The sequence below is a fragment of the Triticum urartu genome, chromosome 1A (assembly GCF_056163025.1).
Source record: "Triticum urartu cultivar PI428250 chromosome 1A, HENAU_Tu73, whole genome shotgun sequence".
Taxonomy (NCBI): Eukaryota; Viridiplantae; Streptophyta; class Magnoliopsida; order Poales; family Poaceae; genus Triticum; species Triticum urartu.
Window position 1 is genome coordinate 386,525,400 of NC_141873.1, and position 23,130 is coordinate 386,548,529.

At 45.1% G+C, this 23,130-nt stretch overlaps 4 protein-coding genes across 6 annotated transcripts; 3 read left to right on the forward strand and 1 right to left on the reverse strand.

Moving 5' to 3' along the window:
• Positions 1 to 4,288: 4,288 nt before the first annotated feature.
• LOC147991360 (dynamin) lies at positions 4,289 to 7,305 on the reverse strand. 2 transcript variants are annotated; one of them, XM_087522268.1, is made up of 7 exons: positions 7,024 to 7,305; positions 6,522 to 6,610; positions 6,349 to 6,424; positions 5,659 to 5,708; positions 5,319 to 5,573; positions 5,050 to 5,088; positions 4,289 to 4,746 (listed from the first exon to the last, which is right to left on the reverse strand). In XM_087522268.1, exons 1-7 carry the CDS (start codon positions 7,166 to 7,168, stop codon positions 4,558 to 4,560), a joined length of 843 nt encoding a protein of 280 aa, XP_087378394.1. In that variant the 5' UTR covers positions 7,169 to 7,305; the 3' UTR covers positions 4,289 to 4,557. The 2 variants fall into 2 exon arrangements, with proteins under 2 accessions (XP_087378394.1, XP_087378392.1); XM_087522266.1 differs by having other exon boundaries at positions 5,253 to 5,573; positions 7,024 to 7,304.
• A 3,017-nt stretch (positions 7,306 to 10,322) lies between these two features.
• LOC147991361 (uncharacterized) lies at positions 10,323 to 14,190 on the forward strand. The gene is made up of 7 exons (XM_087522261.1): positions 10,323 to 10,828; positions 11,379 to 11,519; positions 11,635 to 12,000; positions 12,238 to 12,480; positions 13,266 to 13,358; positions 13,468 to 13,668; positions 13,762 to 14,190. The coding sequence occupies exons 1-7, from the start codon at positions 10,493 to 10,495 to the stop codon at positions 13,972 to 13,974; spliced, it is 1,593 nt and encodes a 530-aa protein (XP_087378387.1). The 5' UTR covers positions 10,323 to 10,492; the 3' UTR covers positions 13,975 to 14,190.
• Positions 14,191 to 14,570: 380 nt separating this feature from the next.
• LOC147991362 (12-oxophytodienoate reductase 1-like) lies at positions 14,571 to 16,753 on the forward strand. 2 transcript variants are annotated; one of them, XM_087522276.1, is made up of 4 exons: positions 14,571 to 14,725; positions 15,092 to 15,363; positions 15,455 to 15,628; positions 15,747 to 16,747. In XM_087522276.1, exons 1-4 carry the CDS (start codon positions 14,658 to 14,660, stop codon positions 16,328 to 16,330), a joined length of 1,098 nt encoding a protein of 365 aa, XP_087378402.1. In that variant the 5' UTR covers positions 14,571 to 14,657; the 3' UTR covers positions 16,331 to 16,747. The 2 variants fall into 2 exon arrangements, with proteins under 2 accessions (XP_087378402.1, XP_087378400.1); XM_087522274.1 differs by having other exon boundaries at positions 14,582 to 14,764; positions 15,747 to 16,753.
• Positions 16,754 to 17,736: 983 nt separating this feature from the next.
• On the forward strand, positions 17,737 to 22,168 carry LOC125528083 (Transducin/WD40 repeat-like superfamily protein). Its single transcript, XM_048692595.2, has 6 exons — positions 17,737 to 18,000; positions 18,902 to 19,390; positions 20,022 to 20,243; positions 20,372 to 20,456; positions 21,142 to 21,252; positions 21,531 to 22,168. The coding sequence occupies exons 1-6, from the start codon at positions 17,884 to 17,886 to the stop codon at positions 21,917 to 21,919; spliced, it is 1,413 nt and encodes a 470-aa protein (XP_048548552.1). The 5' UTR covers positions 17,737 to 17,883; the 3' UTR covers positions 21,920 to 22,168.
• The last annotated feature ends 962 nt before the right edge of the window (positions 22,169 to 23,130 follow it).

Sequence of the window (23,130 nt, forward strand, 5' to 3'; positions counted from 1 at the left end):
GCACTCGATCGTTTAGTATGTTGCCATTGCTTTCTTCATGACTTATACATGTTCCTATGACTATGAGATTATGCAACTCCCGTTTACCGGAGGAACACTTTGTGTACTACCAAACTTCACAACGTAATTGGGTGATTATAAAGGAGCTCTACAGGTGTCTCCAAAGGTGAATGTTGGGTTGGCGTATTTCGAGATTAGGATTTGTCACTCCGATTGTCGGAGAGGTATCTCTGGGCCCTCTCGGTAATGCACATCACATAAGCCTTGCAAGCATTGCAACTAATGAGTTAGTTGTGAGATGATGTATTACGGAACGAGTAAAGAGACTTTCCGGTAACGAGATTGAACTAGGTATTAAGATACCGACGATCAAATCTCGGGCAAGTAACATACCGATGACAAAAGGAACAACGTATGTTGTTATGCGGTCTGACCGATAAAAGATCTTCGTAGAATATGTAGGAGCCAATATGAGCATCCAGGTTCCGCTATTGGTTATTGACCGGAGACGTGTCTCGGTCATGTCTACATTGTTCTCGAACCCATAGGGTTCGCACGCTTAAGGTTTCGATGACAGTTATATTATGAGCTTATGAGTTTTGATGTACCGAAGTTTGTTCGGAGTCCCGGATGTGATCACGGACATGACGAGGAGTCTCGAAATGGTCGAGACATAAAGATTGATATATTGGAAGCCTATATTTGGATATCGGAAGTGTTCCGGGTGAAATCGGGATTTTACCGGAGTACCGGGAGGTTACCGGAACCCCCCGGGAGGTATATGGGCCTTCGTGGGCTTTAGTGGAAGAGAGGAGAGGTGGCCAGGGCTGGGCCGCGCGCCCCTCCCCCCCTAGTCCGAATAAGACAAGGAGAGGGGGCCGGCGCCCCCTTCCTTCTCTCTCTCCTCTTTCCCCCCTCCCGAATCCTATTCCAACTAGGAAAGGGGGGGAATCCTACTCCCGGAGGGAGTAGGACTCCTCCTGGCGCGCCCTCCCTGGCCGGCCGCACCCCCCCTTTTGATCCTTTATATACGGAGGCAGGGGGCACCCCTAGAGAAACAAGTTGATCGACGTGATCATATTCTTAGCCGTGTGCGGTGCCCCTTCCACCATAATCCTCGATAATATTGTAGCGGTGCTTAGGCGAAGCCCTGCGACGGTAGTACATCAAGATCGTCACCACGCCGTCGTGCTGACGGAACTCTTCCCCGACACTTTGCTGGATCGGAGTCCGGGGATCGTCATCGAGCTGAACGTGTGCTAGAACTCGGAGGTGCCGTAGTTTCGGTGCTTGATCGGTCGGGCCGTGAAGACGTACGACTACATCAACCACGTTGTGCTAACGCTTCCGCTGTCGGTCTACAAGGGTACGTAGATCACACTCTCCCCTCTCGTTGCTATGCATCACCATGATCTTGCGTGTGCGTAGGATTTTTTTTTTGAAATTACTACGTTCCCCAACATGTTTTACCGTTCGGCCTTGCGGGGTCTGTTCTTCCGCAGCCCGCGTCAGCCCTCAAACCGAAAAAGCAATCATCAAATTACAATAATTATTCAAATCAATATAAACTAAAATCTGAATATTACAATACAACAATCAACCAAATTACAATAATTATTCAGATCTTAGAATTAAACTTACAGTTTGATACAAGAATTGTTCCGAACAATGATACACATGAAACATGAATTAATTAAATGAATGTAAAAATGGCAGGTTTTATTACTTCCCATGCCTTTTTCAATGGTGCTCAATGAGATCGTCCTGAAGCTGGTGGTGTGTGTTTGAGTCTTCAATTCCCGGTATGTCTGAAGGAAAGCTTGTATGCGGTCAGGGTCTCTAGATGACTTCACATGACTACCGACGTTGTCGTAGAAGAACTCCAAGTTCATGTCCCTCTCATCTTCGATGATCATTTTTGTGAAGAATCACACGACATGTCATGATGTTGCTCAAGGTTCACTTGTCCCAAAAACAAGCAGGACCACGAACAATGGCAAACCTAGCTCGCAAAACTCCAAAGGCTCTTTCAGTATCTTTTCGGGCAGCCTCTTGGACCTCCATAAATTCAGCTTCCTTCCTAGTTTTGGGTTGTTTGATGGTCTTGACAAATGTAGACCAAGAAGGGTAATACCATCTGCAAGATAGTAGCCCTTTGTATACTGATGCCCATTCACCATGTAGTTGCAAGTAGGAGCATCAATACTAGCAAGTCTAGCAAACAAATGAGACCGGTGCAACACATTGATGTCATTGAGAGTACCCGGCAAACCAAAGAAGCAATGCCATATCCATAAATCCTCGGATGCAACGGCCTCTAGCACAATTGTTGCATCACGAGACTTGCCACAATACTATCTGTGCCATGCCTTCGGACAGTTTTTCCAAGTCCAATGCATGCAATCAATGCTTCCTAGCATGCCCGGCCAACCTTGTTTCTCATTTGTTGTCATCAACATTTTCGTGTCTTCCTCGTTGGGTGCCCGAAGATGGACAGGACCAAAGACACATATGATCACTTTGACGAACTTGTGCACTGACTCAATTGTAGTATCTTCGCATTGTCGGCATAGTCAGCCGAAATGCCATATGCAATCACCCGCATAGCTGTCGAGATTTTTTGATATGCACTAAAACCCTTCAAGCCCGTAACATTTCTCCTTTGGGTAAAATTTCAAGAATTGGCCTCGCAAGCTTGTACTATTTTTTACGAAGAGGGATTGGCGCATTCGATACCTTCTTTGAAAGAGGTGCAGCAGATATGTAGGCTTCGCCATGAAGTAGTCTTGCATGAGCATCATGTGCCGAGATGGCGGTTGCAAGGGATGCAAAGACGGACGACGGTCGATCCTCACCGTCTCCTTCTATTCATATCCTTGAGCTCCTTCACAACGAAGACCACCACCACCATCTGCTGCCGATTGTTCTAGAGCAGCATCTCTATGTCTGAGTCATCGGACGAGGACGAATCCTCGAGCAAAAATTCCTCGCAAGGGCTCAAATCCATCTACAAATCGCAACGGAGTTGGAATGAACGGAAATCATTCGCTAAATCAAACTAGAATGGGTAGAAAAGCACTCGCCGGCGGATCCAGGGCGGGCGGTGGTCGATCCGGGGCGGCGGCGACCCGGAATCGAAGGCGGCGGGCGGGTGGCTGCGGAATGAGGGGGATGGAATGCGCACGGGCTGAAATGTCCCTCCCACCAACTGCTTTTGCAGTATACAGGGCACTGACGGGGCGGGCGGGGGGGAGGGGGGGGTGCTGTGTTTTCGCAGGTCGAGGGGGGGTGCAATTTACCGTGCCCCTCAAAAAATTTAAGGGTCGGAGGCGTTTAAGGTCTCTGTTCAGACCGCTTTTTCGGCGCAAAAAGAAGTGACGGTTATTTTACAATTCGGCGCCATATAAGGGTCTTCTAGAGATGCTCTTATGCCATTGCATACTTCTTGCATCACCAGATAAATAGGATAGCTCCATTCTCCTTCCATGAAGAGGGGTTCAATGTTGCCACAGAAGGGTGGGGGGAGCCGGCGCGATATAAGGGTCTGCTAGAGATGCTCTTATGCCATTGCATACTTCTTGCATCACTAGATAAATAGGATAGCTCCATTCTCCTTCCATGAAGAGGGGTTCAATGTTGCCACAGAAGGGTGGGGGGAGCCGGTTGTCGAAATTTGCCTCTACATTCATCTTGTAATGTACCAGCGCACATGCTCCTTATAAGTTATAACATAATTGTTTGGTACTTGCTTGGGTTGGTGTGGATGGTGAACTCGAGAGGCATAACATATACCATGGATAAGACACGGTAGACAAAGAGTAGGCAATGTAGCGTACATCTGAGTGATAAGAGATGGGTAGGATAGTGTTATGCTTGTGGTCAGAGGGGTGATTTCGTGACGCTGCACTTTAGGCTCGTTTCAACTTTATGGGTTTGGGATGCATCGTGAAGTTACTCTACACCAGATGAGTCCACTACGTTGGAGGCAGACAAGTCCACCACTCCAAAGGCATCTGACACCCCTGTGCTTCAGACAGGTTTTGACCTTGAAATGACACTTTTCTCCAAAAAATGCGTGTTGTTAGTTATACCGTGTTTCAAAGGGTTTCTCTTCTCTTGTTCTGGGTTAACAGCACCAGTACGAGTTGTGAGGCATTATCTCAAGATTCCAAGTTTTTCTTTGCTCTCCAAAGGGGCCTAAACTGAGAACATATCCATATTCTTTGCAGAAGCGTTTAACATGTAAAAATGGGCTTTAGCTCCTACAACCTCATCTCTTTTGTTTACATGAAGAACATTTCAAACTTATATGTGTGATTGCAAGATAAGCCACACATCACTCGTTGTACCCAGTAGAGACATCAAGCTTCAAAATTTTCACCATCTACATGGAACATAACGTAGATCAGATAAAGTGTCTCAGCAAAAATAGCTGGCCTGGCCGTTTTTTGTTGAGAATATCATGCAGAAAGCTATGACTATAGCTCTAGTGAAAGATTCAGCTAGTGGAAAACATAGCAAAAACTTGGCTACAAATAACTAGAGTCAATGCCACTGCTATCTGTTTGATTTCCGACTTCGACGGCGGCAGTCAAAGCACTCCGAGCATGGATAGTAGGCCTTCACTCCACTTGTCCGATCCGATTGTAATTTAGCTGGTGAAATCTTAAGTTCCTCTATGAGCACCTGACGCAGCTTTTCATTCTCGTCTCGTAATTCTTCGATAACTCTTTGGTGCTTCAGCACCTGACAAGCAAAAAATGCATCACTAGTTAGTAGTGAGCTATGAAATGAAAGACGGAAATTGTAAACCATTTCGTACAAGAAAACAAACGATTTGCAACAATAACCGCCCTAGCAATTCTGCTACTGTCAGTTGAGACGCGAGTAATATTTTACTCGTTAAATAGGTAAGACACATCATTTTAAAGCCACACTGGGTGCAAATGAGTAAAACCCATCTGACAGAAAGGACAAGGATAGAACTAGCGAGCCATAGAGTAAAGTCAAGAAGTATGCATGAGGAGCATTAGATGTGATTGAACTCACCAACTGAAGTACATTGTCCGTCCCATGCAAATTTACAGCCTGTAAAAATAATAAAGAAAAAGTGAGTGTTTATAATGTCCATTACACAACAATGTATGCACAAGCAAATTGAGCAGCAGAAGACATAGCTGCAAAATATAATAGTGCATCAATATGTATGATACATGTTAGCAAGAACATAGAAGTGAGATTTTAGCGCATACTGCATCCCTGATGTCCGTTTTTGTATCATTCTGGAACAGGGGACTCTGCAGAAAGTTGGCAATGACCTTTTCAGTTCGACCTCCTGTTATCATCTCTTGCGGCATCCCATTCTGGTCACGCAATTCATGAGTCGGCTGTACTTGTGATATTTCATTGCTTGAAGTATGGTGGAAATTGCTTTTGAATGCCTTAGCCTCTAGATCCATGGACATACCATTGGGTGTTTGTCCACTGGTAGGCAACGACCCAGAGGTAAGATCTGATGTAGCTGTCTCCCCACTGGAATCCCTCAGCTTTGAAGTTAACTTGGACAAAACTTCCTAGAAAAAGTTGTTCTGTTAATGTTCATACAACAAGAAAGGAAACAGAGAAGAAATCAGGACAAATTAAAGTTAAGGTCTGTACTGCAATCGATGATTGAATTCCATGAATTGCTCGTGGTTTCAAGGCAATTCCTGAAAATTGAAGAGATACTTTATTGATTTAGCTTCAAGACCATGGCAAACAAGATGACATGCTTGTGCAGAAAGGCAGTTCACAATGTAACATTAATGATTCTAAGCTAGTTTGCGGTGCATATGATGTATGTAAAGGAACACAGTAAGAATCATAAGTTGTGGTAAAAAGAAAATATTGAGGAGGAAGCATTGGAGGAATTTAAGAAATTGCCCATGCACACTACTTAGGGAGAGTTCTAGTCTGCTGGATATGGAAGGTTCTATCAAGATGAATGTCCTCCATTGTCACTTCATATTACAAATTAGTGAGAGATCTTTGAAGCAATGTTCACATGCGTGTGCACAGGCGCTGAAAACTCCACACAGCAGTGAACAAAAATGGGAAAACACTAAAGAATAATAGAAGTATTGGTGCATCACAGTGTCATCCTAACCTTAGTCTGATTTCTGTGCAGGCAACTAGACTCACTATTATGTGGCCATCAAGAGAAGAACAGATATACTGAGCGGGTAAGAGATTAAAGATGTTTTTACTTGATGAGCCACTATAATTGAAAATAATCACGACCAGTCTTTCTAGGACAACATCAACAGAAAGTTTACATGGCTAAATAGATGGAATAGCTGCAATGTGTACCTATCCCAAAACCATGTCCTATACCAACTCCGCATCCAATGCCCGCTTCAATGTTCTTTAACCCTGCTTTCCTTAGCTAGAGCACAAGGAATTAAAACGCAAAATCAGATCCAGAAAATCACTAAATACAAAATCAATTTAGTCGTGCATACGCTCATGGGAGAGTGACTTACAGCAGAATTAACATGTCTCGTGACACCAGAAAAAGAATCGGTTGCACCTCTTGTGGCACTCATAACTTGTTGAAGGCCCGGTATCATACCTGACCACCAGAACAAGAGCCATTTGCTTAAACAACAACCACTCACTGAAATTTAGTCGATTTCTTCTTAGCACGGAGCAGAGTCAGTACAGCATGGATGTGCACGGTGCCACTGTCAGCAAGCTTGAACTAAGTAGCTGACACTGCTTCCCTGTGCTTCCCGGTCATCAAATTTTGATCTTGATCTGGTGTATGCCTTGAACGCTTTAAATTAAAATACAACCCCGCACGGTTACAACTCCACACGGCAGTACGGCACTAACTGTTCGACAGGGTGCCCCGTTTCATCACCCGCTTCAGCTGTTCGACGAAATGCCGAACCCGCCGACTGGTGACGGACTCTATCGATGTCCATCCTGATTATCCTAAGAATAGAAGGAACAGCAGCGCGTGGAAGGTTTGATTCTTATTACCTAGGTAGATGGGGCGGCCGACGCCGATTCCGACGCCGCAGCCGACGCCGGCGCCAGTGAAGACCTGAAGAACCTTCACGCTGAAGGGGTTCTCCATCTGGAAAGCGGGTGCGGGCGGAAGCCTCCGTTCCCGCCGACTCGCCATCGGCGTCGGCCTCCGTCGACAGGAGGGGGAGGGGGTTGGTCGCGGGCAACTACCTTTCAAGCTGCGTCGTCGCCGTCACAGCTATTGCAATGGAGAAACGAGTACAGGAGTGAGGTAGCACCGGTGGCTGGCCGTCGATGAGTTGGGCCTACTCGTGGAACACACGGCGGCTGGGCTAAACTGAAGGACGGGCCATGTGCGAGCAAGCCCATCACTCCTTGCAATTTCCAAACCCCAACTTCACACTTTAAAAACAAAATCTTTCTTTTAGAACCTCTGTCCCTTTTTAGAACCGTTCAAAATGAGGAAAAGTATAGGAAGTTTTTCTTTGCGGGGACTAGGGATGTCTTTTTTTTTAAGGAAACTATCGATCTATTCATTTTCAATCATAGCAGTACAACGAACACCAGAAATAATAAAAATTGCATCGAGATTCATAGACCACCTAGCAATGATTACAAGCACTAAAACGAGTTGAAGCCGCGTCGTCGTCGTCGCCTCTCCCTCACCGGAGCCGACCACAACTTGTTGTAGTAGATAGTCGGCAAATCGTTGTGCTAAGACCCTATAGGACCAACACACCAGAAGGGTCGCCGGTGAAGAGAAGTTTAGATCGGAAGGATCCAATCTGAAAACGCATGAACAAAGATGAATAAAGACCGGATCCGAGTGGATCCAAAAAACACAACCACCGACCGAATCCTGAGAGATCCGCTAGAGACACACCTCCACATGCTCTCCGACGATGCTAGACACATCATCGGGACGGAGGCTAGGCGGGAAGAACCTTATTTCATCTTCAAGAAGCCACCGTCATCTCGTCTTCTTGAGCAGGACATAAACCCTAACAAAACTTAAAGAAGCACCTGAAAATAGAGTCATCCCTCCAGGAAGGGCCAGGATCCACCGCGCACCGATGGCCCTAAGGCCACAGGAGACATGGGAGATCGGCGGCACCGCCGCCGACGGGAGGCAGAAACCCTAGCCGCCTTTTCTTGGAGGAGGGACTAGGAATGTTAGATGGTAGGATCTACGTAGAAAAAAAAAACTTTAATGCCATTTGAAACACAAGGATTGATATCTTACATTCCTTTGAGATATATATGGATTGGGATGCTTCATATAAAATTTGGAGGAAACCAAACATCAGGTCCCACCTCATATTTTCCTCTATTCGTGTCTATATTTCCTGTGCTTTCTACACGACATCCAAATGATAGTTTTGAAGTTTTTCCACATAAATTCAAAATAGACAACATATTTAATTCATGTGTTTTTTTCTTTTCTATTCCTGTATTTTAAAGTCTTACGTTTCTAACAGCACATATATCCTACTATATGTCCCATTAGGTACTGCTCTGGGATCCGTATGTGGGTGTTTTATGAGCTGGTCCGAATAATGTTATAACATGTACTTCCTCCGTTCAAATATTTATGGCCTAATATGTTTTTTGAAGTTGTCTTTCACCATTGATAATATTATTAAAATATGAGTTGCATGATATTAAAAAAAATACCGTTACAAACTCTTTTCACATACAAATTCAACGGTATATTGTTTTTAACAAAAAATATTTGTGTTATTAACTTGTAATCATGATACATCATATAGTAGCTGAGGAATGAGCTCAAAGGGAGCATCGTCAAACCACTCTCTGGAAGAGCCTCTCCTAGCGAACTCATAGGCAACAACATTATGCTCTCTAAAACAATGCTAAGGCCTCCTTTAGTTTAGAGGAATTTCATAGGAATTCTAGAAGATAGAATTTTTATAGAATTTCATAGGAATTTTTTGTAGAAGATAGAATTTTCATAGGAATTTCATAGGAATCCATTCCTATGAACCAAAGGGCTCTAAAGGAAAAAAATCCTATAAGAATCCTATCCTCTAGAATTCCTATGAAATTCCTCCAAACCAAAGGAGAAAGTGGTAGCAGTCACTGAGATTCCTATCTCCCTCCCTTCTTTATAATCTCAATAACTTATGCATTGTCAGAGTTGATAACTAATTCGCTGCAACTCGTTGTCTGTGTCAAAGAAAGACCGAAGCGAAGCGCCACACAGCTTCAGCTATTAAAACATCACACATACATCAATCTTATTGTTTGTCGCCACGACAAAATTTCCCAAAGAATCACAAAGTACTACCCCAACAACACCCGAGAGGAGATCATGACCAAAGGGGGCATCCGATGTTTTATTTTATATGTCGCTTGGGCAGTTTCTCCCATCCTCCCAACCTCAACATTGCTTTTGGAGCCAACACAACTGCATAGTTTGCAGCTAGAGCACGCACAAATAAGAGTATCTGACTTGCATCATGCATCTTTTCACCACGACGAACTTGCGTCTCTCCCACCACATATACCACGGTGTCGCTGCTATTAAATTACATATGTCATGTTGCCTGAGTAAAAAACAAGTGTTGTTCTGGGAGTTGCAGAAGAAAATCTAGGACCAATTGACCTTCACAATTAGTTTGGTAGGCTTGGCGTGTCGATGGCTTGTTTTGGCGGTAGTAATGGTCGTTCGGTGGTCTCAGAATCTTGGTGTAATTTTTATTATGCTTGAGATGGTTTGTACGTTCGGTGTACTTTTATAATATATCTAACGAAATACTCCCTCCGTTTTTATTTAGACTTCATATTTGTTTTTGTCAAAGTCAACCTTTATAAAACTTTGACAAAGTTTATAAAGAAAAATATTAACATATATGATAACAAACCAATACCATTAGATTTATTATTGAATATTCTTTTTTTGCAGATGATTACTGAATGTACTTTCACATCATATAAATTTGTTATGATGATGTTTATAATGTTTTCTACAAATTTGATCAAACTTTATGAAATTTGACTTCAGTCAAATCTAATATAAAGAGTAAATCAAAACGGAGGGAGTATGTATAGGGCAAAGCAACGACGGACGGTGGATGGGAAAACCACTCTCGTGAGTGCAAAGAACGTTGTCATTTTCACGAGGTCCGTTACCGTTGTGTCCCCGGACCCACTGCTCAGCGGGCCACAATTAGCTTGAGTTCTCGCCCCCCGCCGGCGGCGCTGCATGGATCGAACCTCGGGCGGTCCAAAATTCCCGTGCGCCCGGTCTCCCTCTGTACGCTGGCGGCGGTGGAAAGAAAAAGGGAAGAAAAGAAAACGTTCGTCACGACGCGGCCATTCACGAGGCACAAGGCCAAGCAAGCAAACAAACCACTGAGCCGAAGACTCGGCAGAGCAGCAAATGGCCTGACGCTCACGGAGCTCCAGTCACGGGCGCATAGATAAGTGGGTGCCCCGGCGCGGCCACCGCGGCACCCGGGCGATGGCGGCGCCGGCGCCCAAACCGCAGCGGCAGCGACGTCTCGCCGTGCCTATCCTGCTCGCCGTCCTCCACCTTCTCCTGGCCCCGCCGCGGTGCCATGCCGCGGCAAGCGACCTTCTGCCGCGCCGGCTAGCGTGGTCGCTCATGGGCGACACCATACACAGCGCCGTCGACCTCCTCCCGACCTTCGTCGCCTTCGCGGCGCCCGGCGGCCCCGCGGCCGCCTGGCGCGGCGCGTGCTTCGCGGAGAACGAGGCGGTCCTCAGCCTCACGCCCGGCCCCCGTGGAAGCAACGGCACGGCCGCGGGCCTTGGCGGCGCCGTCCTACGCCTCAAGGTCCCCTTACATTGCCCTCCAAATTGCCTTTTGAAATATTTTTTTGCGGGTTCAAATTGCCTTTTGATTGACTTTCAACTTTGATGTTGTAATAGCAAGTTCTGTTTGATTTCACCGTGCATGCATCTCAGCTTTAATTTCCCATAGGATTCCCAGTATTTGGTTCTCATTAGTAAAAATAGCTAGGAAATTGTCTTCATGTGAATGTGATCCAAACGAGACATACGACAAGGGCTAAAAATAGAAAAGGAAGTTGATTCCCACGAAATCTAAAAGTAATGATTCTGTAAGAAGACAGAAAAACTCGCATGTTAGGGAATGCTAATAGGATGCCCACGAGTTATATCATTCGTTAGTGACAAGTTGCAATCATTTCAATCAATAACAACGCCAAATTGCGAGCAAGCACCTTCATGCGAATCTGTCAATGTAATGGACAATTAGAGGCATGCATGGTTCCTACTGTATGTTTTTGTTTTCGTTTACTGAACATAGTCCCTTATATATGACGAGTTTTGCCTGACGAAATATTTCTTGTGGGTCTATATAGACTGCTTCGGCTCAGAGCTGGACATGCATGGACCTGTATGTATTTGCCACACCGTACAGGATAGGATGGGATTACTACACCAGAGCACATCAACACACTTTCGAGATCAAATCGTGGGAAGAAGCAGGAGAAATGGAATATGTACGTCCCGTCCCTCTACGTAGGTTGTTTTCAAATTTCTCCTTATTTACATGGCCACTTAGTTTCGCCTTACTAAATTCTAACAATCGGCATCTCTGGATCGATCTCTGATTAGGTGAAGCTGCATGGGGTTGCCATTTTCCTCATGCCATCCGGAATGCTCGGGACATTGTTATCTCTGATCGATGTGATTCCTCTGTTTTCCAACACCATTTGGGGACAGGACGCCAACTTGGCATTTCTTAAGAAGCACATGGGGGCTTCATTTGAGAAGCGTTCTCAGCCTTGGGCCTCCAACATACGGAAAGAGGATGTGCACTGTGGTGATTTCTTGGCTCTCTCCAAGATTCGAGGGCGATGGGGTGGGTTTCAGACCTTGGAGAAATGGGTGACTGGTGCGTTTGCTGGGCATACCGCAGTTTGCCTGAAAGATGAGAACGGCACTCTCTGGGTTGCAGAATCAGGTTACGAAAATAAGAAGGTACTACATGGCGAGAATGTTAAGTTGGTCATATCTTGCAGTGCATATTTGGTCATGTCGTATCATTTTTCTTATCTTTTAAATTTAATCTTGTAATCACATCTAGTGACTAGTTTTTCGTTTCTGTATATTTGCTATTTGTCATGTGGTTGCAGTAAAGTGCCCATTATATATGATTTTGTGTAATGCTAGGCCTCACAAGTTGTTTCTGTTGGGTTTTATATGTTACAATGATAGGGTGAAGAAGTTATTGCTATAGTTCCATGGGATGAATGGTGGGGAGTGGCACTCAAAGATGACTCGAATCCACAGGTAGCATTGCTTCCCTTGCACCCTGACGTGAGGGCCAGATTCAATGAAAGTGCTGCATGGGAATTCGCCCGAAGCATGTACGGAAAACCGTATGGCTATCATAATATGATATTTAGTTGGATTGATACAATGTCGGAAAATTATCCTCCACCTCTAGATGCTAACCTGGTATATCTCCATTGCCCTCTAGTCCTTCCGCATAATTGTTTCAATTTTTTAAGTTTCTTATTAAGTTGAAAATTCTTGCTGCTTCTTGGAGCTTCATGCTGTCTTTTCTTCATTCATGTGGGTATTTTTTCACTGACATTTTCTTGAGGGACTTCACGATGTATAAGAGTAATTCTAAAAAGCTACTCCCTCCATTCACTATTATAAGATGTTCTAGCTTTTTTCTTAATCGGATGTATATAGACGTGTTTTAGTGTGTTTGTTCACTTATTTCAGTCCGTATGTGGTCCATATTGAAATATCCAAAACATCTTATAATAGTGAACGGATGGAGTAGGTATATTCAGTCTTGGAAGTGCTATGTGCATTATGTGTTGGTTCCAGTTTTATTATGCATAACAGTAATGCATAGAGGTAGACAACAAAATTTCTAATCTTCTGTGTAACTTTGTGGCGCTGAACATCTGACAGTGAAGCAGTGAGGTGTTGTAAACAGCCGATGCTGTAAGCTATGGCTGTACAATTATCTGTATTTGGTTTTATATATTTGTTATAGTTTCCCTATTATACTTGCTGATAATAGTTCTTTTAGAACGCTTGATTCGTCTTCTGTCATGTTGGTTTCGTCTGTTCATACTCGTGGTTGTCTTTATTTTGTACTCTGCCTAATAAAACTAATAGTAAAGATGGTTGTGTCTGTGTGCATCGCAATGGTGCAGAGGCAGGGGGTTTTAACCTCTTTTTCGGAAAAAAAAAGAAAAAAATCTCATATATTCTGTTTTCAGGTAATGGCGGCTATGTCCATGTGGACCAGATTACAACCACACTATGCTTCAAACATGTGGAACGAGGCTCTTAACAAGCGACTTGGGACTGAGGTTGTTATAATCAACTACCCTGCAATACATTTCACTTCATATTGGAACAGAGGACTGAGAAATTGACAGCAAGTATATGACGATGATGTGCTTCATCCCGTCCGTGTAGCAACTTGACCTGCATGGCATCATCAGCGAGACGGAGCGGCGGGGCATGTCTTTCAACCAGCTGCTGACCATACCGGAGCAGGACGAGTGGGAGTACAGCGACGGCAAGTCGACGACCTGCGTCGCCTTCATCCTCGCCATGTACAAGGCGGCCGGGGTGTTCGCTCCCTTCACAGAGTCCATCCAGGTCACGGAGTTCACCGTGAGTGCCGGCCGCTTCAGTCAAGCTGCATGCCCTTTTTATCTGCTCCTGACCTCGGCTGATCAAGTGCTTTGCTTCTTCTTCTTCCCCTAGATCCGGGACGCGTACACGCTGAGGATCTTCGAGGACAACCGGACGAGGCTGCCGGGGTGGTGCAACGGCGACGCGGACGGGCTGCCCTTCTGCCAGATCCTCGGGGAGTACAAGATGGAGCTCCCGGAGTACAACACCATCCAGCCGTACGCCAACATGAACGAGAACTGCCCCTCCTCGCCGCCCACCTACAGCAGGCCGCTGCGATGTTGATCATCGATCATTTCTCCATCCCAAAGAAAGATGCTCGTCCGTGCCCTCATGTGTACCCATGTGCAAGCAATTAGGACGTAAATAGACCACGTACGCTTTTACTCCACATCGTACGCTCTCATCCAGCATCATGTAAAGAAGTAGTACTGTAATATGTTACACACCTGCCCTAATTGTGATGGTTTTCTTTATAATCTTTAACACGGATGGTAGTTACATGATGATCTAACCCAAAATGTGACGTTTTGTTTGTAATTTTCTCCGCCCGGACTTTGGGCGCGGCTGGTAGCCAGAGGCACGCAAAGCAGCCACCTCCATTCGTCTCCTTCCCCGTGAATTTCGACTCTCCTGCGTGTCTAGGTGCGTCATCGGCATCATCTTTGCACCGAGGATTATTATACGAGGGACGAGAGAAAGTGCGCTTAGCAGCCGTCCGGGGCCCAGGCGCAGAAAGGAGCTTTCACCTAGCTTAATTAACTTGTCTAAAAAAACTAGCTTAATTAACACCCGGCCGGGTCCCTCCATGCACCATCGCATCGTATTCTTATCTTAATATATGTACCTCGTATGATCGCATCCGCTCTATAAAATGAGTACCTCCACAGCACTCACTCACTCACTCGAAGCCAACCTACCAAACACACATCACTCACTCGGCCACAGGAACCAACATCCATCGATCCATGGAGTCCACGCCGGCGCCTCCTCTCCTGACGCCGCACAAGATGGGCCAGTTCGACCTCTCGCACAGGCATTGCAACCAGCCAGCACAGTTTCCCTTCATGCCATCGTAGCTCAAGTTCTTTTTTCTTGTTATTCTTTTCTTTTTGCGGGTCTTTTTCTTGTTATTCTGATGATAGATCGATCATGCACATGCGTCTGGATTTTTTTCCTGGGAATTTCATTGAGCTTCGACGAGGATTACCAAATTGTCTGTGCCTGAAAAATTCAGGCAAAAATCCCTAAATTGATTTTTTTTAACTTTTGACCAAATCTGCCTGAAATAATATTGATATATCAGCAAACAAGAAAAAATCGTCAATCTTGATGCGGACATGGTTTGGTGCACCCGGCCCAAAGTCGTGCAGCCTTGTTCATCCATACTGCGTTTGTGCAGGGTTGTGCTGGCGCCACTGACGAGGCAGCGGTCCTACGGCAACGTGCCGCAGCCGCACGCGGGGGTGTACTATGCGCAACGGGCGACCAAGGGTGGGCTGCTCATCGCGGAGGCGACGGGTGTGTCAGACACGGCACAGGGGTACAAGGACGCCCCTGGCGTGTGGACGGAGGAGCAGATCGACGCGTGGAAACCCGTGGTCGATGCCGTGCATGCCAAGGGTGCGCTCTTCTTCTGCCAGATATGGCACGCCGGACGCGTCTCAAACTACAGTAATGGCTCTCCTACGTTCTCCTGATTTTTCAAGTATGTTTGGTTGTAGTAGTACGTTTGATTTTTTGTGTTGATTGTTCGAAAATATAGAGTTACAGCCGAATGGGCAGGCGCCGATATCGAGCACCGACAAGCAAGTGAGTCCTCAGATGAGCGCTGACGGTCGTCTCGAGGAGTTCTCACCTCCGAGGAGGCTTACAAAGGACGAGATACCCAATGTCGTCGATGACTTCAGAAAAGCCGCAAGGAACGCCATCACAGCTGGTACGTGTTACTCACCGATACTACTTCACTTTGTGGGCCATTCACGTACTACTACTTACTAGAGTTCGATCATACTCTGTCCAAGCAACCTTTGGTTGATCTATGTGCATGCATGTAGGGTTTGACGGCGTTGAGATCCACGGCGCCTACAGCTACATCATCGATCAGTTTCTCAAGGACAGCGCCAACGACCGCACCGACGAGTACGGTGGCAGCCGCGAGAACCGATGTCGCTTTGCGCTAGAGGTGGTGGACGCAGTCGTCGGGGAGGTGGGCGGCCACCACGTGGGCATCCGTTTGTCTCCCTTCACCGACTACATGGACTGCCATGACTCGGACCCTCAGGCTCTTGCCCTCCACCTCGTCAACAAGCTCAATGACTATGGCATCCTCTATTGCCACATGATTGAGCCAAGGATGGCGCACGTCGATGGCCGACGCCAAGTCCCGCACCGCCTTCTGCCCTTTAGGGAGGCCTTCAATGGCACCTTCATCGCCAACGGAGGGTACGACCCGGAGGAGGGGAACAAGGTGGTCGGTGAGGGGTACACTGACCTCGTCGCTTATGGGCGGCTGTTCCTAGCAAACCCAGACCTACCAAGGAGGTTCGAGCTCAATGCGCCGCTCAATGACTATGACAGGATGACATTCTATACCTCTGACCCTGTCGTGGGCTACACCGATTATCCATTCCTCGACTAATAACTCAGCTTCCTGCAAAGCTCGAATGATCGAAGAAACAAAAAAGAAGATCGATATCGATTATCTACTGTAGTTTTTCCAAAATTTGGTTGTGCCAAAATAAAAATAAAATGACACATCTAAGATGCTCAATTACCATCTTATTTCAATAAAAGAGTGACAAGAGAATTAAGACTTTATTTACATGCACGTAATTCATTTCGCCGAGAAGGGGGCTCATAGAAGTGACACATAATGTATGAGTTGAAACTTGTTTACACACCGGAGAGACAAGGTCTCCAGCCTCGCTAAGCTAACGTCCTTGTGGCGTTGGAGAGATTTTTAAAAGTAAGACCAATCATTGTTTTCTCAAGAGTGACGACAGTCATTTGTATTGTTTCCTGACGAAACTACTTACCTAACTGCTAAATGTGATGTGAGCATCTAACTGGAACTGTGTTAGGCCTGCTCTGCTATAGTGACAGTTGATTACTTCTATAGTGCCAATATTAGCTAGCACCCACTTTTTATTTAAAAATGAGCTGGCTGGGCTTTTTTTTTGGAGGGGGGGGGGGGGGGGGGGGGGGAGGTAGGGGGGTATCATATGGAAACCAATATTCAACGAAAACTTTATGGAAACCATATTTTAAAGTTTTGAAAAAATCTGAACAAAATACGGGATATTAAAAGGGTGATGTTTTATTGCCACACATAGGTAATCATCCTCTTAACATCCCGTATTTTTTTAATTTTTTTTTCGAAACTTTAATCATCCTTTTCTTGTGGTTTTCACCGAATGTTGGTTTCCGCATGACATTCTTCCGGTTGGTACACTAGCACGAAAAATAATAATAAATGTTTTTAAAAAGTTCTGTTTTTTTATGGATGTTCGTGTTAGTGTCGCAAGCATGCTTAAAAAATTCATGCGAATCGGAGCAGCAATGTTTCGTCAGTGAAAAAACAAAATTTGGGGTTCAATATGTTTTTTTGCACATGCCAAAATACTTAACCTTTTTGTCTCAAAATTTGCAGGTACTATTTGGATGTGACCAAAAACACATAAAAAAATTGTCTTGATTTTTTTAACATATCAAATATTATTTTGGGGCCCGGGAGCACGTGCTCCCGGAAGCCAAATTGAATTTCGGGCCGGTACCCACTCTATCCATTATTTTTTTTTCTTTTTAAGGAAAAACTCTTCACTCCATTACTATTGTCATCATCGGTCTCTCTAATTCTCTAATTTTTTCTCAAAAAAATTCAGTCCCTCTAATTTTACTTTACAACAGTAATTCCAGCCTGCGCAAAAAAAAGTACAATTCCAGCCGACATATCGTTGCGTAGTCCGTACTACACTACGCGCACTTCCGACTTTACGTCTCCACCCTCCGAACGAATTCAAATCCCAAACACGAACCCCTCAAAAGCCTCTAGGAAAATCGACATTCCAACGCAGCCCCCCACCCCCACCTCGCCTGAGCAGGTCGCCGGCGACCGACAGGCCTTCAGCTCGCCCCCAACCCCCCCACCCCTCCCGCGACGACCCGGGGGGAGGCGCCGAGCGAGCAGGGGGTATGGAGTTCACGGAGGCGTACAAGCAGACGGGCCCGTGCTGCTTCTCTCCCGACGCCCGCTTCCTCGCCGTCGCCTGCGACTACCGCCTCGTGGTCCGCGACGTCGTCACCCTCAAGGTATACACGCCACCATTTACCCGGCCTGTTTCTCCCCCGTAGAATTGGGCTGCGGGTCTGGGGTTCAAGTTGCTGGCGAATCTGGGATTTGAGGTTCGTGCCAACTGGCGTGCTTCAGATTTGGGCGCCTTGATGCGTGGAATGCGCCCAATTTTAATCGATCCCAGCTTAGTTCAATTTTGACTGAAATCAGATCGACCTGCCATAGCATATGAATCGACATGACACTTCAAACTCGTGTCTGGACTCTCGCCTTGACAAACATTTAGGTCTTTTAGGTCTGTACTTGCTATAACTAAGTAATGTGATTCGACCTGATTGCTCCTAAGTAGCTAGTACTTGCCTTGCTACTGTCTTGGATGATTCAACATTGATGTCTCCTACAACATCTGTAGTACGAGACTTCACATTGTTTAAGGGGTCAATTTTGGGTTGTGAGTGGTATGGGAGTGGATAATACGGGGTTCTGTTTTTCATGTTCAGGTTTAGATGGGTGCATCTGCTCTGCACATATAAATTCTAGCTGCTCTTTCAGCTTAGAATGCACCCTTTTATTTGTGTTATCATTACTATTGGTCTAATGTATTGTGTAACTTCTAGATTACTCTTTACTATCTTTTGGATTCATGCAAGTTCCATGAGTTCTTCACGTTTTTATATCTTTTATGCGAAAGTGGCATGCTGTATTATTGTGTTATCATTTCAACTTTGAAGAATGGCTATGTATGTAATACCTTGCATATTGCATCCATTACCTAAGAAAATGTATAATTCCTTACAACTTTGTGCCCATAGGAGTTGCATGAATCTTAAGTTTATGTGATCTCCTTGTCATTATAAGAATGTTAGTCACATCTAGACACTAAAAATTGTAAACACATGCTTTCACTTGCTTGTGCAGGTGGTGCAGTTGTTTTCATGTGTAGACAAGATAAACTTTTTGGAGTGGGCACCAGATTCAGAATACATTCTATGTGGACTTTACAAGCGGCCAATGGTGCAGGCTTGGTCGCTGAGCCAGCCTGACTGGACCTGTAAGATTGATGAAGGATCTGCAGGGATTGCTTATGCTCGCTGGAGTCCTGACAGTCGTCATATACTCACTACATCAGAGTTCCAACTCCGTTTGACTGTATGGTCTCTTGTAAATACTGCCTGCGTTCATGTACAGTGGCCAAAGCATGCAGCCCGAGGTGTTTCTTTCACTAAGGATGGGAAGTTTGCTGCGATCTGCACCAGGCGGGACTGCAAAGATTACATAAATTTGCTCTCATGTCATTCCTGGGAGATAATGGGTGTATTCGCTGTTGACACACTAGACTTGGCAGGTGTTGAGTGGTCGCCTGATGACAGTGCTATTGTGGCCTGGGATTCACTTCTTGAATACAAGGTGCATGTGCTATCTCTACAGAAACTTCCTGGTGTTTTATGTGTTATGGCTTGTGACTGTAGCCAATTCTTATGTATATCTCTATGCAGCAGTTTTAGTTACCCCGTTTGTTATATTATGGTACTCTTCCATAATTATCTTCATTTACAGTATCTCATGATCTTACCTCACATCTTTCTAGTTTGCTTAAGATAGCTAAGTTTTTTAAATTGAGATGACGTTGCTTGAGTTACCTTATTTGTTGCATGGTTGTCATGCCACACCGTGTTATCTTTTTTTGAAGGGCACACAGCAGTTTACTCTTGTGCAACCACTGGTACTTGAGGACATTATTGCATTTGGTTCATGCCATGTACCTATATGTTTAATTTGGTTTTTGATGATTGATCAATTGGAACACGGGGTTATGGTTTCCCTTAAAACATATTGGGCCATGGCTTAAAAAATAATTCCTTGCGCGATCCTTCAAAAGCACCCTCCATTTTTATAGCTCAACCAATCTTGTATTCAACTCTTAAAGATCTTCTTTTGTGTCCTAGACGAAAAATGAGGTGAGATAGTTCAGTGCAGAGGTAACAATTCTGAGGTAGTGAAATGTAAACTGATCATTCAAAGAACATGTCTTGTGCAGGTTCTAATATATTCACCGGATGGGCGATGCCTGTTCAAGTATTCAGCATATGAAAGTGGGTTAGGTGTCAAAACTGTTGGTTGGTCACCTTGTGGACAATTTTTAGCAGTGGGCAGCTATGATCAATCAGTGCGAATATTGAACCATTTGACATGGAAAACCTTTGCCGAGTTCACTCATGCAGCCTCGATTCGAAGTCCCTATAATGCTGCAGTATTTAAGGTAAATCTGTCTATTCCTATCATTAATTCCCATCTTAGCAGATTTACTGTTGTTTTGGTGTTTGAACTCAGCATATTTACACTTTTACTGTCCATGCCATTTGATTATAACAACAAAATATGACACAGGAAGTGGATGACCCATTTCAGCTTGATATGTCAGAGTTATGTCTAAGCGAAGGCTTGTCTCGTAACATGCGAGACAATGGCACTGGTAAGATTACGAAAATGGATTTATACTCATTATTGCTTGTTTCCCTATGTTCACCCATTCATCATACCATTTTCTTAGCATTTCTTGCTTGGCAGTTCCCTTATCAACTGAAATAGGCTGTGCACGGTCTATGGAATTAACCAAAGAAATCATCAAGATGTTACCCTATCTAACAAAATTGAACAAGAGCATATTCTGGGACATCCTTTTTTGTGTGTACAGTCTTATCAGACTTGTAAGCTTAACCTTTCTGATTTTGGCATTTAATGTGATACGTCTGAAGATGTATTTACTTTACTTAGTTATTATGTCTTGAGTCTTGACATTGGTAACATTGTACCCTATAGTGTGAGTCACCTTGGTATGTTTCTTTGCATAGTCAGCAAAATAAGTGTCGGTTCTATTTATGTTGGACTTTTTCTTTGAGTGTTGACTTGGTGTAGAGAATACATTACTTTGCAACACCACGTGTAAGTAAAAACTATTGATGGGTTGTAGCTTAAGGCCATCTCGGTGTTAAGATGGGCGGTCTCCTCTAATATTTTCTAGATTTATGGAGACTATGTACACAATAGCTCAAGAACATACATAACCAAACTGACACGTTGTATGCTGCCTTTTGTGTACTTTTGTCAATTATTTCATTGTATTGTTCTGTAATGAATTTTCCTGTTTTGTTTATCAGAAAATGGCTCAGAAGGAGGTTCTAGAGTAAAATATGCTGTGATGGATGTTCCAATCACCGTGCCAGCACAGAAACCAGCTAGTGACAAGCCCAACCCCAAACAAGGAATCGGTTAGCTGCTTTTACTTGTCTTTTTCTGCTCCAATTCATGCCTCTTGCAAGGCCATTTTAAGTAATATCAGTATAGACGTGATGAATAACACTTACCAACAGTCCCTTAGGTGATTTGTCTTGCTGATTCTCAAAATTCTAGCAGAAAAATGTTGAAGAATCAGTGTGTTGTATTACGGAGAAACCCCCATTGCTAAGATTGCAATTGCATCCAGAGTTTCTTTCTGTGCAGAAACCTTGAAATACCTCTCACCTTTCAAGTTACAAACGTTGTGCAGGTATGCTGTCGTGGAGCAGCGACAGCCACTATTTCTTCACCCGGAACGACAACATGCCTACTGTTCTTTGGATATGGGACATCTGCCGCCTCGAGCTTGCGGCCGTTCTTGTGCAGAAAGATCCGATCCGCGCTGCTGCCTGGGACCCTACATGTCCACGCCTCGTATTGTGCACGGAGAGCCCGCACCTGTACATGTGGACACCATCCGGCGCTTGCTGTGTCAACATTCCCTTGCCAGATTTCCGGATAGTCGACTTGAAATGGAACTCGGCAGGAAGCTGCCTCCTCCTGAAGGACCGCGATTCCTTCTGCTGTGCCGCAATCGTATCCGCCCTGCCAGAGGAAGAACCCGATGAGCAAACCGACGAGACCTCCGAAGACGAATGACGTCCTGTGTCTTGCTTGCTGTCAGTTTGAATTGTAGCCATTATCAATGAAGTTATTATGTTGTAACATAGCAGTAGATCGATTTGGGTGCGGCGACTGTTCTGATCTGGAAGGATGAGGAACACGGAAGATGATTTTTCTTCCGTTATACAACTGTTGTTGGATTCCTTGAAGTTGGATAGGTTTTGTAGAGAGCACAAAATCAAATGGAGGATTCTGGTCTGTCCGTGTGCAATTCTTTTTTCTCCCTGTGCTGAAATGGTAAGCAGTTTGTGAGCCAGATAAGCTTATGTTGAGAGTGAACAGCAAAGGAATCCATTCATTTTCAAGCTGAAAAAACAAATATGGCTTGCTTCCACGGGTGTGGCGACTGATCCAGCAAGTGGTTAACTTTGTTCAGTTGTTAATGAAATAGGAAAAATATCTTTCTTATTATGTAAACTGGTAGCGTGACGTGCACACTAGCAGTGTGCCAACCATGACAAAAATGACGCGTAGAGGCATTTGGAAGGGTCTTCGCATCGCGTGAACCCGGGATGTCGACTTGTGGAGCGTGCGGCGCGTGCGACTATACCTGGCCAAACCTCGGGGCGGGCCTAGCCAAGCCCGAGGCAAAAAACCCAGGCCCGGGCCCGGCCCGGCCGTCGGGCCTGATTTTTAGGCCCAAACCCGGCCCGAACACATAAAAGCCTGGCAGGCCTCGGGCCTCGGGCCGGGCCTCTTCAGAAAATCGCAAAATTGACAGGCCCAGGCCCGGCCATCGGGCTCAAAATCTAGGCCCGAGCTCGACCTAGGAGCAACGTCGGGCCGGGCCGGGTCGGGCTTTTTTGGGTCCGGCCGGCCGGGCCGGGCTTCCCATGGCCAGGACTACGTGCGACTACACTGATAGGAGGATCTTCCTCGTGACATCAACACATGTGTCAAGCGTGCGACGCATACGATTTCGGCCATATTGCCCGAAACTCCGGTGGGAGGGTGCTTCCATGTGGTGAACAAGTTCGTTTCCCCTATCCAGTTGTGAAAAAAAGTTATGAAGGAAAATCCTATCGAGGCAACAAAATTATCTATGCATTCAGAAGAATATTGTCTGATTAATTATGAAAACCCCGGATAAATCATAAATTCAAGGGTCCACAAACCTGATATAGAAGAAGAAGAAGAAGAAGAAGAATAGAACCCATACACGTCAAGCCTTACCAAGGTTGTTAGAA